General features: G+C 46.4%; 1 protein-coding gene across 1 annotated transcript in view; it reads right to left on the bottom strand.

Moving 5' to 3' along the window:
* Positions 1 to 25253, bottom strand: part of LOC120992239 (sialic acid-binding Ig-like lectin 12) — a 48351-nt gene extending 23098 nt beyond the window's left edge. The window contains exons 1-4 of the mRNA XM_040421097.1: positions 25227 to 25253; positions 24857 to 24964; positions 22331 to 22687; positions 3289 to 3648 (exon numbers count right to left, since the gene is read on the bottom strand). Coding sequence (XP_040277031.1) covers positions 3289 to 3648; positions 22331 to 22687; positions 24857 to 24911 — 772 coding nt within the window. The 5' untranslated portion in view covers positions 24912 to 24964; positions 25227 to 25253. The remainder of the gene's footprint in view (positions 1 to 3288; positions 3649 to 22330; positions 22688 to 24856; positions 24965 to 25226) is intronic.
* Positions 25254 to 26881: the final 1628 nt, after the last annotated feature.

The raw sequence follows: 26881 nt of genomic DNA, 5'->3' as shown, positions 1-26881 counted from the left end.
ACCCTGTGGGTGGTACTAATGTGTAACAATGTTATATAAGAACAAAAAACACACAGCTCTGTTTGTCCACTGCTTGACCCTCAACACGGATCCTCGTCTCGTTCTTGGGGGGATTCACTGTATGCTGTTAGAGACTGATTGCTAGGAGTGTAAGCCGCTTGGGTGCGTTTTCCTATTCGTCTGCTAGCAGCTATTCGTGAGGTTCCATTCGGAGTTTGGAGCATTCCCTTGTATGCCGTTACACCTAAATACTCAACTTTTTCTTATTTATTCAAGTTTTACACAATAATAGCATTTTTTTAACTGAAATAATGATATTTTAGTGTCTCCATTGTCTGAGAGTGATAGCTTTTTTATTTTTTGACCGATTCTCTTAGGTAGGGTCTCATTTTTTGCGGGATGAGGTGGCAGTCTGATTGGTACTATTTTGGGGGGCATACGCCTTTTTGATCACACGCCTTTTTGATCACTTGCTGTTGCAATTTTTGTGATGTAATGTGACAAAAATAGCTTTTTTTTTTTTTCTTTTACGGTGTTCATCTGAGGGGCTAGGTCATGCAATAGTTTTATAGAGCTGGTTGTTACGGACGTGACGATACCTAATATGTATGTATATATTTTTTAATGTATTTCACTTTAGCACAATAATAGCAGTTTTGAAACAAAAAAAATTATGTTTTAGTGTCTCCATGTTCTGAGAGCTATAGTTTTTTACATTTTTGGGGTAATTGTCAATATGATGTTTATTTGACAGGGTGGATCATGTGATATATTTATAGAGCCAGTTATTATGGACGCGGCGATACCTAATATCTGTGTGTTTTGTTTTTTTTTTTCAGTTTTTTATTATAAAATAAATGGAAAGGGGTGTTTTTTTTTTCTTTTTGACTTTATTAATTGTATTACTTTATTAATTTAATTAAAAACACTTTTTTAACTTTTTTTTTCTTTACTTTATTTATGATGTTCACTTTTGGGGGTCTGATCCCCTCTGCAATGCATTACAACTATATCTGTATTGTAATGCATTGCCTGTTAGTGTATGACACTGAGTCATGCACTAACAGGTTTCCTAGGAGACGGGCCTGAGGCTGGATCTCCTCGGCACCCGTAGAAGGCATTGGGCAGCCTCTGCACGGCATCGGACTGCCTTGTGACGCATCGGGTCCCCGCCACAGCAGCGCTGGGACTCGATGCGATCACTCACCCGAGCGGACCACGGCATAGAAGGGGTTAATCCGCCGGCATCTGCTTTTACAGCGATGCCGGCGGATACAGCAGGGGCCCAGCTACCACGGACTGCCGGGCCCCTGCATTGATTGCACGCGCACCGTTCCGGTGCCCGCGCAATCACTATGACGTACTATTACGTCAAATTGTGGGAATACAGTGGTTCCCATGACGTAGTAGTACATCATAGGTCGGGAAGGTTAATAAAAAAATCTTTTTACCAACAACATCAATAAATCGTTAATAGCTCTACATAGATCGTGGTTATTATATGCACCCCTAGGTATTTAAGTGCATCTTATATTTATATTCTATTATAAAGTACAGTATTTACCCGAACATTCACTTACCACCAACTACATTGTATACTTAAAGGCTTATTCACATCACCGTTATGTATTCCGTTTTGGCTTTCCGTTATAACATGGTTATAACGGAAAATAACGTTATCCATAAGACGGAAATCAAAACGGAAACCTTTAGAGGTATTCTGTTTTGATCCGTCATAATAGAAGTATATGGGCAATCATAACGGATCCGTCTGGTTTCCATTATGCTGGACGTTCTGTCAACGTTATTTTCCATTATAACCATGTTATAATGGAAAGCCATAATGGAATCCATAACGGTCCCTAACTGAGATAAGAGAAAGAAAAGTGTCATCAAAATTTAGTGCAAATCAGCACACCTTTGCAGGAATTACCAAGCTAGAATGCTTATTGCTCAGGTACCTTTGCACAGTCTGCCTCCGCTGGCTGGATCGAGTTGCGCAGGCTGGCGCATGCCCATTGAAAGTCCCTGTTCCTCTGCCCATAACGGGCAATGCAGTGCGCACGCGCCGGGAATGTGTGGAGCGGCGAGGACACAGGATTTCAGACAGAGAGGAGGAGGTAATCAGATTAAACAAGGGCAGGCCAGAGGGGTGAAAGAGGAGGGGTTTGGTAAGCAAAGCGCCGAGGGGCCTGGGCACCTGCCGCATAAACGCCGCCCCTGGGCACCTTCAGAACCTAATTACTATATGGTATAAAAGTGTTTTTTGGAGCAAATTGGCGATGGACTGTAATATGAAAGGTACCATAAGTAATGGAGAACCTGATCTGAGTGGTCTATAATGGTCATATTTGGTGAAAGACTCCCTTTAAAAAATCCCTGGGAAGGCTAGCCATAGGCTCGCAACAGGGATGTAGCTAAAGGCTCATGGGCCAAGGTGCAAGAGTTCAGCTCAGGCCCCCCTTCCCTCAGTGCTTTGTGACAAGGGTCTGGAGAGCACATAGATTTCCTGCTGCCTGAAGCAAAAATTGAAACGTCACCCGTAACTTCTTATGAGTCACAATGGTCTTTGGGCCCTCTCAGGCTCCTGGGCCCGGTAGTGACTGATACCTCTGCACCCCCTATAGCTACGCCCCTGTCTGGCAGACTATGACACCGATGCTGGGCATTTAAGAGCCAGAGGCACCCTGGCACCTAAGTGCATGCAGCAGAACTAATCTGGTGGCATCACCTGCTGAGAAGGAGCAGAGAGATTCCATTAGCCCAGATTAAGGGCAGATCGGATCAGGGGGCCAGATAAGCATTACAACAGATGTACCAGGAGCATGGGGATGACGGTGGGTACATCTGCTGGTGTTACATTATTGAGATTAAGGCCTAATAGTAATAGTGACCCAATCATGTCACAGTTACTTACCAAGTTACACGTATTCCCTTCCTACGCCCCAGATTAAGCATTCACACTGTACCAAATGCTTTGGAGATGTCAAGATAAATGACATCCATTGACTCACCCTAATCAAGTCTAGAACTCAGCTCCTTATAATTATATTAGGATTCGATTAGATTAGTTTGAGAGGACCGATCCCTCATAAACCCGTGCTGAAACAGCGTTGTACACTTATATCATTGCGATACTCCAGAATGGCATCTCTTAGTAAACCTTGAGTTTACCAACAAGTGTTGTTAGACTTACCAGCCTATAATTAATGGTTTAGTTTACTATCAACTTCTATCCCTGAGCGTGAACTTTATCCTACGCCCTATTCCAAATGTTACACACCCTACCTGAGACGGTCACTGTACAGACTCTTCCATCAAGGTTGTAGGCATTGATTATCTGGTTTATTCCTGGATAATATTGTCCATCTTTTTTGATATTATTGATCTTCAATGCGCAGCTGCTTCTCCTCATCCGGAGCAGAGATGTTTGTCTTACGTACTTCCTGTCTACATTATGACGAGTCTTGTTGTCGTAAACTTTGACGTCTCCCGACGGCATTCTTAAGAACCACACCAAGTTAAAATCCATGTCATTAGCTGGGTGGGTTAATGTGCAGGGTATCTCCACACAGGAACTGTCCAAAGCCGTGATGGTTCTAGGGAAGGTAAAGCTCCAGGAAGAGCAAGTTGATCTGTTAGTGCAACCTGCCAATGAGAATATAAATTTAAAGCTTCTTCATTTTTTATATTTTTTGAAATGTTTTGTGGGAGTTAAGCTCTAATAAAAGATAGGGGTATTTAATTACACCCACAACTAGTCTACGATACCAAAGGAAAGTTTGAGGTGGGGAGAAAAAATGCATCTGTAAAAAATTATGTGGTGTCAAAAATATTGTTGTTTTTCTCTGTGTCCGTTCCGTTTTTTTGGCTGATCGGATGGTTACCCATGCATTTCTATGGAGCCGTTAAATTTGTGATGTAGTAATTTTTTTTCCGCGTCCGCTGTCCGTGTTTCCCGTCCGCAAAAAAAAGTATTGCATGTCCTATTCTTGTCCGCAATAAACATTTTGCGGACCCATTGAAGTCAATGGGTCCGCAAAAAATGTGCATGACCAACGGAAGCCATCCGTATGTCATCCGCATATGTTTTTTTTTTGCGGATTGTTGCTGGGAAACCTGTATATATTAAATTTCAAGAATTACAGCCTTCAGGGTTTTTTTTGCGGACCGCAAAAAAAAGCTGAAGACACACGGAAACACAACCTACAAAATTTGCGGACAAACGGAACGGATGTGGATGTAAAAAAAAACAGGAACACGGATCCGCTATTTGCGGACCGCAAAAAAAACCTGTTGTGTGCATGTAGCCTTAATGCTATACTATTTTCTCCAATTATCAAAAAATGTCTCAGGCAAGATGTAGACCTGTCAACGGATACAAAAGAATCTAAGTGGGCAAAAAAATCACTGCAAGATAAAGTGCAAATATAATTCATATTGTGACTGAACTATAACATTTTCACCTTATTTAGCCCCTATGGTGAACGCTGTAAAAATAAAATAAAAAACGTTAGAATTGCCCTATTTGTTCATAAAGACTTTAAATTGATCCCTTAATAAGCCCTCACACAGCAACGCTGAGGAAAAAATTTACTAAGGTTATAAATATGGAATCACAAAAACAATTTTTTTACATTTTTGTCCAAAAATAGTAGAACAAAAAAAAAAAAAACTATACGTATTTGGTATCGCCATAAACATAATGATCTGCAGAATAAAGGTAACATGCTACACATATGAATGATAGGCACAAAATACAGTATGTACAGTAAAAAAGTTTTTGCATCCATTTGAGTGTTGCCCTCATTTCTCCTTCTGTTGTAGTAAGTGCTCTTGATATGTACCCACTGCTTATTTCATTACTAAGTACAAACATTAAGGAGGTCATTTACAAAAATAATTTTGCCTATATTAGGCATATTTCTGGCGCAGATGGCGGCTCAAAGTTTATCTGCATCTGCAACTTTTTCCCGTTCACGCCAAGACTAAAAAAAAGTGGATGTGGCGTGGGCAGGGAATAGGAAGGGCCACAGGCAGGGGCATGCACCAAAGTTATGTAGAGGCTGGCACCAGCGCAGGGGCTTATTAATACCGGTGTCTAAAATGCAGGTCTTAATAAATGACCCCTAAGGGTACTTTCACACTTGCGGCAGAGGAATCCGGCAGGCAGATCCGTTAAAACGTATGCCATCTGATGGCATTTTAAGACTGATCAGGATCCTGATCCGTCTTAAAAATGCATTAAAATGCCGGATCCGCCTTTCCGGTGTTATCTGGAAAAACGATCCGGCATTTATTTTTTTCACAATTTTTTTCCCGGTCTGCGCATGCGTAGACTGGAAGGACGGATCCGGCATTCCGGTATTTTGAACTAATGCATTCCTATGGGAAAAAGTGTTCAGATTTTTTGGCCGGCGATAAAACCGCAGCATGCTACGGTTTTATCTCCATCCTGATCAGTCAAAAAGACTGAATTGAAGACATCCTGATGCATCCTGAACGGATTGCTCTCCATTCAGAATGCATGGCGATATACCTGATCAGTTATTTTCTGGTATAGAGCACCTAGGACGGAACTCTATGCCGGAAAAGAAAAACGCAAGTGTAAAAGTAGCCTAAGTTTGCAAGATGCATTAGGACTAGTACAATAATCTCAGTTACCCATGTAGGTCCAAGGTGCTCCTCCAAGTAGTCTATATTTCTATTTATGTACTCGGCTCTACTTCTTTCGGGAATCTTTTATTTTTAGTTCATTTTAGAAACTTTGTTTAAGTATATCATTCGCACAAAACTCTTGGCATGTCATATAATCATGTCAGAAGTTTTGATCAATGGGATCTGTGTGCTAAAATGCACCCCCGGCCCCCAAAAAAATAAAAAATAAAAATATAAAAAAAAATGAAAAGACTGAAGCGCTCAGTCGAGCACTGTCTCTCACTAGCTGAGGACAGGTTTATAGAATTTCATCTTCAGCCAGGAAGGAGAGATGAGGACAGACATTGCAGGGTTCTTAGCATCCAGACCTTCATCCAAAAAACTTCTGATCTGTCTTCATAATATTTTTTTAAAAAATCTGAAAGTGCAGTTATACTTTTTACGTATTAATGAAAACTGCATACTGTACTTAAACAATGCCACCGTGGGCAGCACTACCGGGGTAACAGGCATAGCAGCTGGGGCCCAAAAACCGAGGGGATCCATTTTATAATATAGTTTTGTTTTCCTTTGATCCTAGATCCAAAGTTGATTCACTCCAAACTTCTTTTAATGCTGTACGACATTAAAATGTATGGGCCACGCCAAGGGAAGTGAGTTATTCCCGAAGACTCGCAAGACTTTGGTGAATAACTTCGGCCATTGATTTTTAAACCATTTTAAATCATGGACCTGAAGTTGGTTTCAGCAGCGACTGGTACCTTAGAACCAAAGCTGACTTCGGTCCATGATTTAAAATAGTTTTAACTTTTAAATCAAATCCCAAAGGTATTCACCAAAGTCCAGCGAGACTTTGGGAATAACAAATTTCCTTTGTCAGAGCACATACATGTGAATGCTGTACGGAGACGGATCGCCGTACAGCATTCAAATGAATGTTTGAACGAATAGACTTCGGATCTATGATCTGAAGCTCGATTGACTCAACACTAGAGTTGAGCGAACACCTGGATGTTCGGGTTCGAGAAGTTCGGCCGAACTTCCCGGAAATGTTCGGGTTCGGGATCCGAACCCGATCCGAACTTCGTCCCGAACCCGAACCCCATTGAAGTCAATGGGGACCCGAACTTTTGGGCACTAAAAAGGCTGTAAAACAGCCCAGGAAAGAGCTAGAGGGCTGCAAAAGGCAGCAACATGTAGGTAAATCCCCTGCAAACAAATGTGGATAGGGAAATGAATTAAAATAAAAATAAAAAAAATAAAAATGAACCAATATCAATTGGACAGAGGTCCCATAGCAGAGAATCTGGCTTCACATCAGCAGAGAATCAGTCTCTTCATGCCATAGCAAAGAATCTGGCTTCATGTCAGCAGAGAATCAGTCTCTTCATGCCATAGCAGAGAATCTGGCTTCATGTCAGCGCAGAATCAGTCTTCATGTCATAGCAGAGAATCAGGCTTCACGTCACCCACCACTGGAACAGGCCACTGTCACACATTTAGGCCCAGGCACCCAGGCAGAGGAGAGGTCCCGTAACAGAGAATCTGGCCTTATTTCAGCGCAGAATCTGTCTTCATGTCATAGCAGAGAATCAGGCTTCACGTCACCCACCACTGGAACAGGCCACTGTCACACATTTAGGCCCCGGCACCCAGACAGAGGAGAGCGGTCCCGTAACAGAGAATCTGGCCTTATGTCAGCACAGAATCTGTCTTCATGTCATAGCAGAGAATCAGGCTTCACGTCACCCACCACTGGAACAGGCCACTGTCACACATTTAGGCCCTGGCACCCAGACAGAGGAGAGAGGTCCCGTAACAGAGAATCTGGCCTTATGTCAGCGCAGAATCTGTCTTCATGTCATAGCAGAGAATCAGGCTTCACATCACCCACCACTGGAACAGGCCACTGTCACACATTTACGCCCAGGCACCCAGGCAGAGGAGAGAGGTCCCGTAACAGAGAATCTGGCCTTATGTCAGCGCAGAATCTGTCTTCATGTCATAGCAGAGAATCAGGCTTCACGTCACCCACCACTGGAACAGGCCACTGTCACACATTTAGGCCCCGGCACCCAGACAGAGGAGAGCGGTCCCGTAACAGAGAATCTGGCCTTATGTCAGCGCAGAATCTGTCTTCATGTCATAGCAGAGAATCAGGCTTCACGTCACCCACCACTGGAACAGGCCACTGTCACACATTTAGGCCCAGGCACCCAGGCAGAGGAGAGAGGTCCCGTAACAGAGAATCTGGCCTTATGTCAGCGCAGAATCTGTCTTCATGTCATAGCAGAGAATCCGGCTTCACGTCACCCACCACTGGAACAGGCCACTGTCACACATTTAGGCCCCGGCACCCAGACAGAGGAGAGCGGTCCCGTAACAGAGAATCTGGCCTTATGTCAGCGCAGAATCTGTCTTCATGTCATAGCAGAGAATCAGGCTTCACGTCACCCACCACTGGAACAGGCCACTGTCACACATTTAGGCCCCGGCACCCAGACAGAGGAGAGCGGTCCCGTAACAGAGAATCTGGCCTTATGTCAGCGCCAGACACGTACATAGAAATCACTGGGCCCCATAGCAAAAATCTGAATTGGGCCCCTTAACCCCGCCCACTACCCACCATGGCCCCTCCCACTTCCTGACCTGGCTCCTCCCGTGCCACACCCCCATTAAATAAATTTATACATGACCTACAGAAACTGTTAGGGTCCATTCACACATCCGCAAAATGGATCCGCATCCGTTCCGCAATTTTGCTTAACGGGTGCAGACCTATTCATTTTCAATGGGGCCGGAATGTGCTGTCCGCATCCACATTTGCGGATCCGCACTTCCGCATCCGTGCTTCCGTTTCCGCCAAAAAATAGAACATGTCCTATTCTTGTCCGCAATTGCGGACAAGAACAGGCATATTCTATTAGTGCCGGCAATGTACGGTCCGCAAAATGCGGAACGCACATTGTCGTTTTCCGTGTTTTGCGGATCCGTGGCTCCGTGTATCCGCAAAACACATTGCGGACGTGTGAATGGAGCCTAGGGGTTTCCTGGGGGTGACCTGTCACATGGGATATCTGCTGCAGCCTGCAGGTCTCCTTATTTGGGGTGCCCTGTTAAAGGGAATCTGTCACTAGCAATTTACCCAAATTTTTTTTTCATGAATCCATGTTTAACAGAGTACCTTTTTTCCATCTGTCTTGTTCTTTTGATTGTCAGTCCTGTCATTTCTTCAAAAAATCGATTTTTATGATATGTAAATGACGCTGTAAGGAGCCCAGAGGGGCGTTATTCTTTCTCCACGGTGCCCAGGAACGCCCCTCTGAAGTGCCGTGCCCGGCTAAATTTGAAAACTAATAACGCCTCCAAGACAAGTTCATCTAAATCGCCTCCCAGAGGCGCGGCTAAGTACTCAACACCCCCCTCCTCAGCGCCGCGCTCTGCTGCAAACACCCCGATCCTCCTTTAGCCGGTATCCCAAATTCCGCGCAAAACGTCTTGGAGGCGTTATTAGTTTTCAAATTTAGCCGGGCACGGCACTTCAGAGGGGCGTTCCTGGGCACCGTGGAGAAAGAATAACGCCCCTCTGGGCTCCTTACAGCGTCATTTACATATCATAAGAATCGATTTTTTGAAGAAATGACAGGACTCACAATCAAAAGAACAAGACAGATGGAAAAAAGGTACTCTGTTAAACATGGATTCATGAAAAAAAAAAAAAAAGGGTAAATTGCTAGTCGGCCGGGCCAGGCACTGCTGCAGGGAGTGGGACGAACGAACGGTACTTCACTTGACTGATTCTGAGACGAGTGACTTACTTCAAGACTCAAGTTCAGGTCAGCCAGGGACACAACCGGTGCACTGCTCAGTGCTCACTCACAGTACTACTCACCACTGCTTCAGAGTTCAGAATCTTCCTCCGGACTCCCTCTCTCTCCTCAGCTCAGGGCAGGCACTGACTCGTCTCTGGTGAAGGGCCGGCCCGACGGCGAAGTTCGAGCCGATTCTCCCGCCCGCCCCCTTGCGCCACTGGCCAATCAGCAGCTGCCTCAACAGAGTTGCCTTGTGCTGATTGGCCAGCGGCACGAGCGCCACATGCAGGCTGGTGTTTGATCCTGATTCCGGCAGACGGTCAGGAGGAGGTCAGGTCAGGGGAGGGGGGGGGGGGTGCGGCGAGGCAAAGATGAGTTAATGTTGGGGCTGGGCCCTGGGGAGAAAAAAGCAATTAGCCGGCTGCAGCAGGTCATGAGTGGGCGGGGCCAAATAGTGTGGGCGGGGCCTTCTCTGCGCTACGGGCCCCCCAGTGCCGCGGGCCCCATAGCAGTGGCGTGGTCTGCCTCTATGGGCGGTACGCCACTGGTCAGCGCAGAATCTGTCTTCATGTCATAGCAGAGAATCAGGCTTCACGTCACCCACCACTGAAACAGGCCACTGTCACACATTTAGGCCCAGGCACCCAGGCAGAGGAGAGAGGTCCCGTAACAGAGAATCTGGCCTTATGTCATCGCAGAATCTGTCTTCATGTCATAGCAGAGAATCAGGCTTCACGTCACCCACCACTGGAACAGGCCACTGTCACACATTTAGGCCCCGGCACTCAGACAGAAGAGAGCGGTCCCGTAACAGAGAATCTGGCCTTATGTCAGCGCAGAATCTGTCTTCATGTCATAGCAGAGAATCAGGCTTCACGTCACCCACCACTGGAACAGGCCACTGTCACACATTTAGGCCCAGGCACCCAGGCAGAGGAGAGAGGTCCCGTAACAGAGAATCTGGCTTTATGTCAGCGCAGAATCTGTTTTCATGTCATAGCAGAGAATCAGGCTTCACGTCACCCACCACTGGAACAGGCCACTGTCACACATTTAGGCCCCGGCACCCAGACAGAGGAGAGCGGTCCCGTTACAGAGAATCTGGCCTTATGTCAGCGCAGAATCTGTATTCATGTCATAGCAGAGAATCAGGCTTCACGTCACCCACCACTGGAACAGGCCACTGTCACACATTTAGGCCCCGGCACCCAGACAGAGGAGAGCTTCATTCAACTTTGGGTTGCCCCGCAATATAATGGTAAAATGAAATTAAAAATAGTATTGAATGAGGAAGTGCCCTGGAGTAGAATAATATATTGTTAAGGGGAGGTAGTTAATATCTAATCTGCACAAGGGATGGACAGGTCCTGTGGGATCCATGCCTGGTTCATTTTTATGAACGTCAGCTTGTCCACATTGGCTGTAGACAGGCGGCTGCGTTTGTCTGTAATGACGCCCCCTGCCGTGCTGAATACACGTTCAGACAAAACGCTGGCCGCCGGGCAGGCCAGCACCTCCAAGGCATAAAAGGCTAGCTCTGGCCACGTGGACAATTTGGAGACCCAGAAGTTGAATGGGGCCGAACCATCAGTCAGTACGTGGAGGGGTGTGCACAGGTACTGTTCCACCATGCTAGTGAAATGTTGCCTCCTGCTAACACGTTCCGTATCAGGTGGTGGTGCACTTAGCTGTGGCGTGTTGACAAAACTTTTCCACATCTCTGCCATGCTAACCCTGCCCTCAGAGGAGCTGGGCGTGACACAGCTGCGTTGGCGACCTCTTGCTCCTCCTCTGCCTTCGCCTTGGGCTTCCACTGGTTCCCCTGTGACATTTGGGAATGCTCTCAGTAGCGCGTCTACCAACGTGCGCTTGTACTCGCGCATCTTCCTATCACGCTCCAGTGTAGGAAGTAAGGTGGGCACATTGTCTTTGTACCGGGGATCCAGCAGGGTGGCAACCCAGTAGTCCGCACACGTTAAAATGTGGGCAACTCTGCTGTCGTTGCGCAGGCACTGCAGCATGTAGTCGCTCATGTGTGCCAGGCTGCCCAGAGGTAAGGACAAGCTGTCCTCTGTGGGAGGCGTATCGTCATCGTCCTGTGTTTCCCCCCAGCCACGCACCAGTGATGGGCCCGAGCTGCTTTGGGTGCCACCCCGCTGTGAACATGCTTCATCCTCATCCTCCTCCACCTCCTCCTCATCCTCGTCCTCCTCGTCCTCCAGTAGTGGGCCCTGTCTGGCCACATTTGTACCTGGCCTCTGGTGTTGCAAAAAACCTCCCTCTGAGTCACTTCGAAGAGACTGGCCTGAAATTGCTAAAAATGACCCCTCTTCCTCCTCTTCCTCCTGGGCCACCTCCTCTTCCATCATCGCCCTAAGTGTTTTCTCAAGGAGACATAGAAGTGGTATTGTAACGCTGATAACGGCGTCATCGCCACTGGCCATGTTGGTGGAGTACTCGAAACAGCGCAACAGGGCACACAGGTCTCGCATGGAGGCCCAGTCATTGGTGGTGAAGTGGGTCTGATCCACAGTGCGACTGACCCGTGCGTGCTGCAGCTGAAACTCCACTATGGCCTGTTGCTGCTCGCACAGTCTGTCCAGCATATGCAAGGTGGAGTTCCACCAGGTGGGCACGTCGCATATGAGGCGGTGAGCGGGAAGGCCGAAGTTACGCTGTAGCGCAGACAGGCGAGCAGCGGCAGGGTGTGAACGCCGGAAGCGCGAACAGACGGCCCGCACTTTATGCAGCAGCTCTGACATGTCGGGGTAGTTGCGAATGAACTTCTGCACCACCAAATTCAGCACATGCGCCAGGCAAGGGATGTGCGTCAAACCGGCTAGTCCCAGAGCTGCAACGAGATTTCGCCCATTATCGCACACCACCAGGCCGGGCTTGAGGCTCACCGGCAGCAACCACTCGTCGGTCTGTTGTTCTATACCCCGCCACAACTCCTGTGCGGTGTGGGGCCTGTCCCCCAAACATATGAGTTTCAGAACGGCCTGCTGACGTTTACCCCGGGCTGTGCTGAAGTTGGTGGTGAAGGTGTGTGGCTGACCGGATGAGCAGGTGGAAGAAGAGGAGGAGGAAGCCGAGTAGGAGGAGGAGGAGACAGGAGGCAAAGAATGTTGCCCTGCGATCCTTGGCGGCGGAAGGACGTGCGCCAAACAGCTCTCCGCCTGGGGCCCAGCCGCCATTACATTTACCCAGTGTGCAGTTAGGGAGATATAGCGTCCCTGGCCGTGCTTACTGGTCCACGTATCTGTGGTTAGGTGGACCTTGCCACAGATGGCGTTGCGCAGTGCACACTTGATTTTATCCGACACTTGGTTGTGCAGGGAAGGCACGGCTCTCTTGGAGAAGTAGTGCCAGCTGGGAACAACATACTGTGGGACAGCAAGCGACATGAGCTGTTTGAAGCTGTGTGTGTCCACCAGCCTAAATGACAGCATTTCATAGGCCAGTAGTTTAGAAATGCTGGCATTCAGGGCCAGGGATCGAGGGTGGCTAGGTGAGAATTTACGCTTTCTTTCAAATGTTTGTGAGATGGAGAGCTGAACGCTGCCGTGTGACATGGTTGAGATGCTTGGTGACGCAGGTGGTGGTGTTGGTGGTACATCTCATGTTTGCTGGGCGGCAGGTGCCAACGTTCCTCCAGAGGCGGAGGAAGAGGCAGAAGAGGTAGCAGGGGGAGCCTGAGTGACTTCCTTGTTTTTAAGGTGTTTACTCCACTGCAGTTCATGCTTTGCATGCAGGTGCCTGGTCATGCAGGTTGTGCTAAGGTTCAGAACGTTAATGCCTCGCTTCAGGCTCTGATGGCACAGCGTGCAAACCACTCGGGTCTTGTCGTCAGCACATTGTTTGAAGAAGTGCCATGCCAGGGAACTCCTTGAAGCTGCCTTTGGGGTGCTCGGTCCCAGATGGCGGCGGTCAGTAGCAGGCGGAGTCTCTTGGCGGCGGGTGTTCTGATTTTGCCCACTGCTCCCTCTTTTGCTACGCTGTTGGCTCGGTCTCACCACTGCCTCTTCCTCCGAACTGTGAAAGTCAGTGGCACGACCTTCATTCCTTGTGGGGTCTAGGACCTCATCGTCCCCTGCATTGTCTTCCACCCAGTCTTGATCCCTGACCTCCTGTTCAGTCTGCACACTGCAGAAAGACGCAGCAGTTGGCACCTGTGTTTCGTCATCATCAGAGACGTGCTGAGGTGGTATTCCCATGTCCTCATCATCAGGAAAAATAAGTGGTTGTGCGTTAGTGCATTCTATCTCTTCCACCCCTGGGGAAGGGCTAGGTGGATGCCCTTAGGAAACCCTGGCAGCAGAATCTTCAAACAGCATAAGAGACTGCTGCATAACTTGAGGCTCAGACAGTTTCCCTGATATGCATGGGGGTGATGTGACAGACCGATGGGCTTGGTTTTCATGCGCCATCTGTGCGCTTTCTGCAGAAGACTGGGTGGGAGATAATGTGAACGTGCTGGATCCACTGTCGGCCACCCAATTGACTAATGCCTGTACCTGCTCAGGCCTTACCATCCTTAGAACGTCATTGGGCCCCACCAAATATCGCTGTAAATTCTGCTGGCTACTGGGACCTGAGGTAGTTGGTTCACTAGGACGTGTGGCTGTGGCAGAACGGCCACGTCCTCTCCCAGCACCAGAGGGTCCACTAACACCACCAAGACCATGTCCACGTCCGCGTCCGCATCCCTTATTAGATGTTTTCCTCATTGTTCCTGTTCACCACAATTTTGAGAATGGCAAATTTGGGAATGCTTTTTCAACCCAGAACAAAAAGTGTGCTTTTACGGTCACTACAAATAACTTGACCAGCTAAAACAGTGCAGATTTGGTTGAATAGAGATGTGAGACCTGTTTTTTTTTTGCGCTGTGTGACAGGTATAGGTTTAATCACAGAATCACACTTCTATCAGCACGCTAGCGTGTGTCTTAGGTTTTTCTGAATGACACTATCAATACCTTCAATGTAAGATTTTCTTTTTGGGATAGATTTCAAGTAGGCCTCAAATACCAGAAACTAGTTATTTTGAGAATGGCAAATTTGGGAATGCTTTTTCAACCCAGAACAAAAAGTGTGCTTTTACGGTCACTACAAATAACTTGACCAGCTAAAACTGTGCAGATTTGGTTGAATAGAGATGTGAGACCTGTTTTTTTTTTGCGCTGTGTGACAGGTATAGGTTTAATCACAGAATCACACTTCTATCAGCACGCTAGCGTTGGTCTTAGGTTTTTCTGAATGACACTATCAATACCTTCAATGTAAGATTTTCTTTTTGGGATAGATTTCAAGTAGGCCTCAAATACCAGAAACTAGTTATTTTGAGAATGGCAAATTTGGGAATGCTTTTTCAACCCAGAAAAAAAAGTGTGCTTTTACGGTCACTACAAATAACTTGACCAGCTAACAGTACAGATTTGGTTGAATAGAAATGTCAGGTCTATTTTTTAGGCGCTGGGTGACAGGCTCAACTTGCCCCTGATGTAATACATGGCCAAAAAATAACCACACTGTTGATGGTTAAATGCACTTCGGTGACACAGGCTCAGCCTGCACCAGATGTAGTATATGGCCAAAAAATAATCAGACTGTTGATGGTTAAATGCACTTGGGTGACACAGGCTCAGCCTGCAGCTGATGTAGGATATAGCACAAAATAACCACACTATCGATGGTTAAATACACTTGGGTGACACAGGCTAAGCCTGCAGCTGATGTAGTATATGGCCAAAAAATAATCAGACTGTTGATGGTTAAATGCACTTGGGTGACACAGGCTCAGCCTGCAGCTGATGTAGTATATGGCCAAAAAATAACCAGACTGTTGATGGTTAAATGCACTTCGGTGACACAGGCTCAGCCTGCAGCTGATGTAGGATATAGCACAAAATAACCACACTATCGATGGTTAAATACACTTGGTGATAGCTCGTGCTGGCGCACCACAAGTCACAAAATGGCCGCCGATCACCCCAGAAAAAAAGTGATCTAAAAACGCTCTGGGCAGCCTCAAAAAAGTGAGCAAGTCAATAATAGCACTTCAATGATCCACAGCTGCAGATCGATCACAGAATGAAGTCTTTTGGAGGAGTTAATCTGCCTAATCTCGCCCTAACGTCGCAGCTGCAACCTCTCCCTATACTGATCATAGCAGAGTGACGTGCGGCGCTACGTGACTCCAGCTTAAATAGAGGCTGGGTCACATGGTGCACTGGCCAATCACAGCCATGCCAATAGTAGGCATCTTGGGCCAAGTAGTATGACGCTTGTTGATTGGCTGCTTTGCAGCCTTTCAAAAAGCGCCAAGAAAGCGCCGAACACCGAACCCGAACCCGGACTTTTACGAAAATGTTCGGGTTCGGGTCCGTGTCACGGACACCCCAAAATTCGGTACGAACCCGAACTATACAGTTCGGGTCCGCTCATCCCTACTCAAAACTAATCAATTTGAGAAATGTCACTGTCTTGTGACATTACTGTATGCATTATCCCCTTATTGTGATATCACTGTGTGTGTTATCTCAGTGCATAAGAGAGACCAAAATAATCAAATTAAACTTGAACCTGCTTCTAAAGTTGGTTGTAGTGGAGTTGCCCCCCACTTCAGGTTTTGCTATCTGGCTCTATGGTTACTTGTGATGCCCCTGAATGCCACCATATACAGTACTGCAGAGCATATCTAAATAATTTTGTCATAAACTACATAAACTATACATATACGTACCTCTATATGCCATTAGGCCAATTTGGTTGGGTGAGTTGAATTTATACTACTTATACTACTTTATACTACTATATTTATACTACTTTATACTACTTGGTGGTGGTGATTAATGTTGATCGAGCACCATAGTGCTCGGGTGCTTTGTAGCGCACCCGAGCACAATGGAAGTCAATGGCAGAACCCGAGCATTAAACCAGGCACCCCCTGCTCTGAAGAGTCTGGTTCATAGGAAAAGGTCAGAAATTGATGGAAACACCACTGAAATAGTTCGGGAACAGCATGGGGAGGATGTCTGGATGTATCTTGGACTCCCAGGTCGCTGCTGGGAACAATGTTGTCCGAGTAGTACGCCACTTTTATAGACTGACAATAATACACACAAAACCAAAGATAACATTGATTTTAGAGGATAAATTGTTAGAAAACATTCTTTCCTGTATATTTACTTGTATATAAAGTGCAAGTGCTGCCAAAAATTACAAGGAAGAGGCACTCCGATACAACCTGTATATCACATAAAGGAGGGCCTCATTCACATTGTGGTACAACTGTTCAGTTAGTGGGACTCCTACACTCATAAAGCCTATGCACTAAGTGAAAGGGCTGCCAAAAATTACAAGGAACCGGCGCTACAATACACCCTTTGTTACACATAAAGGAGGACATAATACACACCCTTGAAAAATTATGATTGAAGGTCTGCTGGTGACCCTCAAAAACATTAGGAGCAAGGGCCTGCTGCTGATCTGACCATCTAAAACATTAGGGGTGAGGGTCTGCTGCTGAGCTGACCCTCTAAAACATTATGGGCGAGGGCCTGCTGGTGACCCTCTAAAACATTAGGGGTGAGGGTCTGCTGCTGACCCTCTAAAACATTAGGGGCCAGGGCCTGCTTCTGATCTGACCATCTAAAACATTAGGGGTGAGGGTCTGCTGCTGAGCTGACCATCTAAAACATTATGGGCGAGGGCCTGCTGGTGACCCTCTAAAACATTAGGGGTGAGGGTCTGCTGCTAAGCTGACCCTTTAAATTATTAGGGTCGAGGGCCTGCTGCTGATCTGACCATCTAAAACATTAGGAGTTATGGTCTGCTGCTGAGCTGACCCTCTAAACCATTATGGGCCAGGGCCTGCTTCTGATCTGACCATCTAAAACATTAGGAGTGAGGGTCTGCTGCTGAGCTGACCCTCTAAAACATTAGGAGAGAGGGCAGCTTAATAAGCATGTTGATATGATGGAGGAGGAGGACGAGAAAAGGAAGATTGAACCACCTTTTTTGTGGTGGAAGGGGTGCATGGGAAAACTGTGTATTCAATACACCATAAAAGCCACACTTAAAGTGCCTTTATGTTCAACTGCTTTCCTCTGGTGGAGTAGAGAAGTCAGGGGAAATCCAGGCCTTGTTCATTTTGATAAGAGTCGACCTGTCAGCATTTTCAGTTGACAGCCGGATACGCTTATCAGTTATTATGCCCCCAGCAGCACTAAATACCCGCTCTGACAAAACGCTGGCGGCAGGGTAGGCCAGCATCTCTGAGGCGTAGACCGCCAGTTCATGAAATGTGTCCAGCTTGTTGTAAGGCACAACTGGATCACTGAGGACGCTGACACGGTCTGCTACATACTCCTTCACCATCTTCAAAAACGTTTCCCTCCTTGTTACACTAGGCCGCGCATCAGGGTGAGGGTGCTGGCGGGGTGTCATAAAACTGTCCCGGGCCTTGGATAGTGTTGCCCTGCCTCTGTTGGAACTGCAGTGTGTTCCCCTTGTCTCCCCTCCTCAGTTGCCCAAGGAACTACTCTGCCGCCAGCGTTGTAAGCTGTAAATTTTTGGAGCAATTCTGGCATTGCACCATTTTGCTCGTCCTCTCCACCAGAGGAATGAGAGATGAGAAGTTCTCTTTGTAGCGGGGGTCGATAAGGGTGAACACCCAGTAATCCGTGTTGGCCAAAATGCGTATAATGCAAGGGTCACGGGAAAGGCAGCCTAACATAAAGTCAGCCATGTGTGTCAGATTCCCAATAGACAATACTTTGCTGTCCTCATCAGGAGGATGACTCTCAATCTCCTCATTCTCTTCTTCCTCTTCGGTCCATCCACGCTGAACAGATGGAATAAACCTGCTATGGGTACTACCCTCTGTAGCGGAGGCAACCGTCTCCTGCTCCTCCTCCTCCTCATCATCCAATTCGAGCTGAGAAGACGAACTGAGGGTGGTCTGGCTATCACCCTGTGTACTGTTTTCCCCCATTTCCACCTCTTCCACATGCAAAGCGTCCACCTTCATTGTGAGCAGCGAGCATTTCAATAGATACAGAAGTGGTATAGTTAAGCTGATAATAGCGGCATCGCCGCTCACCATCTGTGTTGATTCCTCAAAGTTGTGTAAAACCTCACAGAGATCAGACATCCATGCCCACTCGATGCTTGTGAAGAGCGGAAGCTGACTGGAAAGGCGACGACAATGTTGCAGCTGACCTCTGTTGCTCACAAAGCCTGACCAACATATAGAACGTGGAGTTCCAGGGCGTGCTCACGTCGCACATCAGTCGGTGAGCTGGCAATTGCAAGCGCTGCTGCAGCGTTGCCAGACCGGCAGAAGCTGTAGATGACTTTCGGAAATGGGCACACACGCGGCACACCTTCACCAGAAGCTCAGGCAAATTGGGGTTGGTTTTGAGAAACCGCTGAACCACTAATTTGAACACGTGGGCTAGGCATGGGATGTATGTGAGCTTGCCGAGCTCCAAAGCCGCCACCAAGTAATGGCCATTATCACACACAATCATGCCTAGTTGTAGGTTGAGTGGCGAGAGCCACAGCTCAGTCTGGTCCCATTTACGCTGCCACAGCTCTGCGGCGGTGTGCTGTTTGTCACCTAAGCAAATTTGTTTTAGAACGGCCTGTTGCCGCTTCCCCCCTACAATGCTACGCTGCTTCCAGCTACTGACTGATGTCTGACTGGTGCTGCAAGATCAGAATACAGAGGTGGAAGTGGAGGAGGTTGTGGAGGAGGAGAAGGGGGGGTTTCAGCCACTAATGTAGGTGGTGGCAGAAATCCTGATGGAAGTAGGGCCGGCAATCCTTGGTGTGCCATCCCAGGGTACGACTCACTCCCGGCCTCCACAACATTCACCCAGTGTATCATCAGGGAAATGTAGCTTCCCTGGCCAAAAGCACTTGTCCATGTGTCAGTCGTTAATTGGACCTTCTCAAAAACTGCGCGTAATGTTACGGGACACATGCTGGTGTAAAGCAGGGACGGCACACCGGGAAAAATAGTGGCAGTTGGGGACTGAGTAACGAGGGACTGCCGCCGCCAAAAGGCTGCGGAAAGCCTCAGTGCCCACAAGCCTAAATGGCAAGATTTCCAGGGCCAGCAATTTGCAAAAGGTGCGCATTTAGTGCTATGGCCTTTGGGTGGGTGGCTGGGTATTTGCGCTTTCGTTCAAAGGCCTGGGGTATGGACATCTGTACTCTGGGACACAGAAGTGGATGTACTAGCTGATGGTGCTTGTGAAGGTCCAGGTGCAGGGCGGGAGGCACCCGGGCCTGCATCTTGGACAGGGGATTGGCCAGCACGTAACACAGAGAAAGAGGAGGCAGTGGTGTGATCCGCAGACACTGATTGTGGACCCAGGTGTTCGGCCCACCTATTAGGGTGCTTTGATGCAATGTGGCGGATCATGCTGGTGGTGGTGAGGTTGCTAGTGTTCACGCCCCTACTCATTTTGGTACGGCACAGGTTGCAAATGACAATTATTTTATCGTCCGCATTTTATCGTCCGCCAGACTGTGGAACACCTACCCCTTGGCAAGGGAGATTGCCGCAAGGGGGTGCTCCGGGGAACAGTTGCAGGCCTGTTTGGTGTGGCCCGACTTCTCCCTTTTGCCACCCCACTGCCTCTTCCAGCCTGTTGCGGTGCTGTAGATCTCTCCCCCTCTGTACTGCTGTCCTCGCTTGGCTTGCCACCTTCTCAGGTTGATTCAGTATTTTTATCGTCCAGCACCACCTCTTCCACTTCCTCACTCTGGTCATCCTCCTGACTTGTTGACCTACAAGAACCTCACTTATTGACAACTGTGTCTCATCCTCATCATCAACCTCTTCAGACACTAATTGCCGTTGACTTATTAGCAACTGTGTCTCATCATCATCATCCACCTTGCGAAACACTAATTGCCTTTCCCCACCGTCATTTTCTTCTGAATGTGGATGCTCAAGAGTTTGGGAATCAGTGCACAAGATCTCTTCATGTCCCTCTTCAAGCGGGCTTAGCGAGAGGCCCAAATCAAGGAATGGTGGTGAAAAAAGGTCCTCGGAATATCCGAGTGTGGGATCAATTGTTTACCAATACTCTCCTTGGTGGGAGGAAGGAGGATCAGTGTGAGGATTCTGTTGACCAGACTCTTGGTTACTGAGACTGGACTTTGTGGAAGACAGGGTGGTGCTTAACCGACTGGAAGCATTATCTGCTGCAATCCAACCGACCACCTGGTCGCACTGGTGTGACTTCAAGAGTGGTGTCCTGCACCTCCCTGCAAACTGGGACATGAAGCTAGGTATCGTGGATGAGTGTGTTTCTTGTGCTCTGGCAGCAAGCACAGTTTCACCGCGCCCAGGGCCACGGCCTCTGCGTGCACCATCAGTATCACGGCCACTTCCCCGTCCCTTACTCGCCTTGAGCTTATTAAATGGTATATATGCTTGCAATTATGTCACACGTATATTAGCGCAGATTTTGTAAGTGTATGCGCAAATAAATAACACTGAATGTCACTGATATTTATTATGTGCAAACGTTATACAGGAGATATAGAGCAGGTAATGTCGCTGTCACCAGCGGGGAAAAAATTTGACTGAATATCAGATATTTAGGATGCGCAAACGTTATACTGGAGATGTAGCGCAGGTAATGTCGCTGTCACCAGCGGCCAAACAATTGCACACAATTTAGCGCAGGTTGCGCTAATAATCTAGTGTATTGTCCGAATGTGTGTTGGGGGGTGGGGGGTAATCATAGACAAGCACAGCCGCCTGTCCACAGCCAATGTGGACAAGCTCACGTTCATTAAAATGAACCAGGCATGGATCCCTCAGGACTTGTCCGTACCTTGTGCGAAACAGACAAGTATACCGGCCACACCCAGCCATTGTTAGACTCCAGCTCACTTTCTCTTTGCATTCTCTTTTCTATTTCCCAATGTTTTGGGGTCTGCCCAAATTTATAAAAAAAAAAAAAAAAACAGTGTTGGCTACCTCCTCCTCTTCCACCTACACTGCCAGGTCCACCGCCCCCTAAACCTCATACTCCACTTTGACCTCTGCCTCCTAGTTCAAGATTATTATTTTTACATTTTTTTAATATTCTATGTTATTTTAATTCATTTCTCTATTCTTACCCCCATTTTGCTTCTTTTTGCAGCCCTCTAGCCCTTACTACGATTATTTTACAGCTATTTTAGTGCAACAAAGTCCCGGTCCCCATTGACTTCAATAGTGTTCGGGTTCGGGTTCGAGTCAAGTTCGGGTCCCGAACCCAAACATTTGCCCGAAGTTCGGCCGAACCCGGCGAACCCGAACATCCACGGGTCCGCTCATCCCTAATGAGGACCAGTTCCTGCTGTGGGGCCTCAAACACTCCATGCACCATACACCATAGAATATTATGTACAGTATATGCCAAAATATGAGAATAGATGTGCTTAAAAAGGTTATCTTCTAATTTGAGTGAAAAATGAAAATCAGAAATCATATAGGACATGAAATTGAGCTAGAACCAGCCCTGTACCTCACATGGATCCAGAGATCTCCCCATTCATCGCTCCAGTTGCATTCCTCAATTTTTTTTCAAGCTCAGGGGGCATGTACTTTTTGCCACAGTTGAAGGATTTAAATGAGCATGTGCGACCACCTCAATGAAGTGGACAGATAAATTAGTAAAAGATAACAAATAGAGGGTGACACTATACAGATATATTTCTATTGAGTGAATCAGGGGCTATACTAAATTTCAATTTGCATGCAATTTCTTTTTAAGGTAGATCCAGGTGCTGTTTTGAAAAATGTAGAATACCTATTGTGGGACAACCCCTTTAAATCAATAACTTACCTGTAACATTAATCTTGACTGGCTTCTGCTCACTGCTTATGTTAAAAGAGTCATTCCTTATGGCTGGGAAGTACCACGCCGTCTCTATCACGTCTGTGATTGTCAGCGAGCAGTTTGTTCCGTTACCTACGTGGAAGGTGCGATGGATATAATCCGGGTGGACTCGACTCTGGTTATCACTGCTATAAACCTCCACATGTGTGATGCTCCCATATTTATACCATGTCAGGTCGTACTGTCCAGGGACATCGGGGGCGGTGAAGGTGCAAGGAATCTCCACAGTGGAATTTATTGGGGCTTCTATGGATTCTGGTAATGTAAAGGTCCAGTTAGTTTGTCTTAATGCTGCAAAGTGACCTAAAAAATAAATCCGTAAATGGAAAGCAAATTAGTACAAAATATATAACTTACTAGAAAAACAGAAAAGTCGGGTTTATTGGTGATTTATATAATATGTTATACTATAGATCTGGCATAACTTTTAACATTATTAAACACTGCGTTGGGGGGTTCTATTTTAGGCCATTGTCATCCAGAGCTGCATTCATAATTCTGTAGAAGCTGAGTTCTGTCTATATTCACTGCATGTTCAGCATAATTTGAGAAGTGTATTGAGTAGTGCAGAGGTCAATGCTAGAGATGAGAGAAGTTCTCTAAGGCTGGTTTCACACGGGCGTTGCAGAAAAAGATGCGGGTGCGTTGCGGGAACATGCACGATTTTTCAGCGCGAGTGCAAAACATTGTAATGTGTTTTGCACGCGCGTGAGAAAAATCGGCATGTTTGGTAACCAAACCCGAACTTCATCACAGATGGGTTTGGTGTTGTGTAGATTGTATTATTTTCCCTTATAACATGGTATATACTATACAGAATGCATAGTACAATAGCGCTGGAGGGGTTAAAAAAAAATAAAAAATAATATAACTCACCTTAATCCACTTGATCGCGCAGCCCGGCTTCTCTTCTTTCTTCTTTCTTCAGGACCTGGGTAAAGGACCATTGATGACATCACTGCGCTCATCACATGGTCCATCACCATGGTGATAGATCATGTGACGGACCATGTGATGAGCGCAGTGACGTCATCACAGGTCCTTTTCCTGAGCACAGCAAAGATGAAGACAGAAGAGAAGCCGAGCTGCGCGATCAAGTAGATTAAGGTGAGTTATATTATTTTATTTTATTTTTTAACCCCTCCAGTGCTATTGTACTATGCATTCTGTATTAAGAATGCTATTATTTTCCCTTATAACCATGTTATAAGGGAAAATAATAATGACCGGATCTCCATCCCGATCGTCTCCTAGCGACCGTGCGTGAAAATCGCACCGCATCCGCGCTTGCTTGCGGATGCTTGTGATTTTCACGCAGCCCCATTCACTTCCATGGGGCCTGCGTTGCGTGAAAAACGCACAATATACAGCATGCTGCGATTTTCATGCAACGCACAAGTGATGCGTGAAAATCACCGCTCGTGTGCACAGCCCCATAGAAATGAATGGGTCCGGATTCATTGCGGGTGCACCTCACGCATCGTACCCGCGCGGAAATCTCGCCGTCTGAAAGAGGCCTAAAATTCGATTAGGCTGCTTTGCCGAATTTTAAAAAAAAATTAGCTTTGTGACTAAGTAATTTCTTTGTAAATAGTGGGTACAATGACATGGGCCGCCCTTCCCCCATTGAAGCCCTCAGATGTCGCGTTCATCGCTGAGATCCAATTAAAAAAATACATTGCAATTAGCATCCATTATCATCTCACGAACAGGCCGCGGCGCCCATCTTGCTTGAAGATCCAGAGCGAAATCTTGTGCGGCGCGTGATGACTTTATCACGTCGGCCGGCGTGGTGACGTAATACTTCACCGCGCACAAGACCGTGAACAAGATCTTTAAGCAAGATGGCCGCGGCAGCCTCTTTGCACTCAAATGGATGACGTAAAGTTTTTTATTTATTTTTACCGCCATTTCAGGGAAAATTGATTCGTTACCACAAAGCATAAGAAAATCTGGCTCAGCAGCGATTCAAATTTTTCCTGAAATTCCGATCAAAGTCCACTTCCGATCAAAGTCCACTTCCGATCAAAGTCCGATCAAAGTCCACTCTGTGCGCTGTCCGCATCCGTTGCTCCGTTCCGTGGCCCCGCAAAAAAAAATACATTTTTTGCGGACAAGAATAGGCCTTTCTACAATGGGCCTCCCGTTCCGTTCCGCAAATTGCGAAAGGCACACGGGCGGCTTCCGTTTGTTGCGGAATGGTCGGAAAAAACTGAATGGTCGTGTGCATGTAGCCCTAGGAGCTGAGCTGAGTCTGGGTGGACAAAACCTAGCTAAACATTTCCCGATCAAACCTTAGAATTTTGATTTCAGCTCTGGGATATAATACAACATACATAATATAATGTATCTAGAATGTGTCTTAAAGCGATCATACAATATGCCCTCATTATAATAAGTTATGCTATGGTTTTACTACACTGTAATAAGGAGATAAAAATATTAACAAGATGTAAATTATACGGTTGTTACCTGGAAGGACGAATAAGCAAAAGGTTAGTATCAGGCATTCAAAAGGGGACTTCATTGTCTCAGAGTTCGAGTTATATTTGGATTCATTGGTTATTTCAATTCAGTTTTCTGTAAGGAAAAAAAAGTTGCAATCCTATTTACACAATATATTCATGACATACGGACCATCCAAGATGTAGCAGAGTTGGTCTGTTGGTATAATCTGAGTCATGGTGATCCCTTGTTAAGTGTAGCTTCCTGCAGGACCATGGCTGATCCAGCCCATGTATCCAGGTCCATTTGTATGGAGTTTTGCTGTATGTTTTATATAGTTTTGTATAGGACTGATGCATTGTATTATGGAGTTGTATATAGTAAAAGTATACAGTACCTCATGATGGTCGCACCCGAATCCAGCAAGTATGATCGTTAGACTAAAGACAGGCTTTATAAGGGAAGTAATTAGTCAGTAAGGAGGAAATCATTGTGTAATGCCGCGGGTGAATTTCCATCTTGAGATGCATCTACCAGACGTTATTTAGGGAAGCAGTTACCATGTGCTAATAGTCTTGGTTTCTTCAGCCGATGCAATCCAGATTCCTATATTGTAACTGACCATCAGAGCAGACATAGACAAAGGGCCCCTGTGAAAGAATTATATGTGGTCATGCATGAGATACAGTATCTCACGTCTCGCTAGATAAACCTTCCTAAGAGAACCTGTGGAGAAACCTGGTCCCTGCACTTGGTTTCACCTCCCTTGCTCTTTTCACTGGACTTCCAGTCACCATCTGTCAACATGGACAGGGTCGCGTGCACCACTGCAGCCAACGATTGACCTCAGTAGTGACCTGTTCCCAAGCAAAACATCACTGCTGGGTCATGGGCCACTTAGGAAGATATCACCACTGAAGCCAGTCATTGGCTGCAAGGGCACACGTGAGCCTGTACATGCAGAAATTAAGAGACGTGAACCGGTAGTCCGGTGAAGATGAGCCTATGAACCACAGGGACCATTAAAGATTTCTCCATAGGTCCCACTGAGTGGACATATTTTAACCAGTTGCAGACTGGGCTCATGTTTTTTTAGTACATAAATTTTGAAAAACAGAACTTTTTTTCCATTTGGGGCTTTGTTTTTATGTCCTGTTTATTTTAGTATTTTTTATTCAATTTCTTAAATTATTTTATTTCTTACAACCAGGAAAATTAAAAGAAAAATAAATAAATAAAAAATTCAATTGTTATTTTTTTTTATTTCATTGTTATTTTTTGTTAATAGCACATTGTAAAATTAAATTTTAATTTTTTTTCTTATGCCCCCTTTCCCCTAATTTTGATATATAGAATGTATGGGTTATGGTTGCTGGGGGGTGGGGCTAGATGTTGTGGTGCGACATGGGATACCGCACCACAACATCTATTTTTATATATTTTTTTATATAATATGTATTTTTTTGTTTTATATTTATTTATTTATTTTTAATTTTACCCTTTTTACCCCTATAAGGTCATACAAGACTTTAGGGGGATTATTAACATTATTTTTTTTTTTTTTCAGTTATGGGGAGAAAACAGCACAGCTGATCTGGGTCTCATAAGACTCCCGACCCCAGCGATCACATGATCATTAGCATTGCTGCTTCCTGCCTTCTCTATAGGGGGCATTGCTCTCACTTACGATTAGCATGCAGCTGCGATCTCAGCACAGACATTTCAAAATGTCTGTGCTGAGATATACTGACCACCCCTTGACAACCAATTTAAGAATGTGTAAAATATTGTGATGCCGCTCCAGCCACCGCTCTGCTGTACGTTGTCCTCCGCTGCCCTGTGATGCTGCTTCCCGCTGTCTGCTGATGTCCTGTTGCCTGCTGATGTCCCGCTGCCTGCCACTCCGCCGCTGGGCTGTTTTGCTCCCCTAAGCCTGAAGTGAATACAAAGTGGGCTCCTCGGCTAGATGGTAGCTGAGGGGAGCCGAAAGCCCAAGTTAGACCAGAATTGGGGAGACAGTCTCGACGGTGTGTGAGTACCCTCCCTCCTCCT

Source organism: Bufo bufo, chromosome 1 (genome assembly GCF_905171765.1).
Source record: "Bufo bufo chromosome 1, aBufBuf1.1, whole genome shotgun sequence".
Taxonomy (NCBI): Eukaryota; Metazoa; Chordata; class Amphibia; order Anura; family Bufonidae; genus Bufo; species Bufo bufo.
Note: the sequence above shows the minus strand (reverse complement) of the source record. Positions and strands in the feature narration are given on the sequence as shown.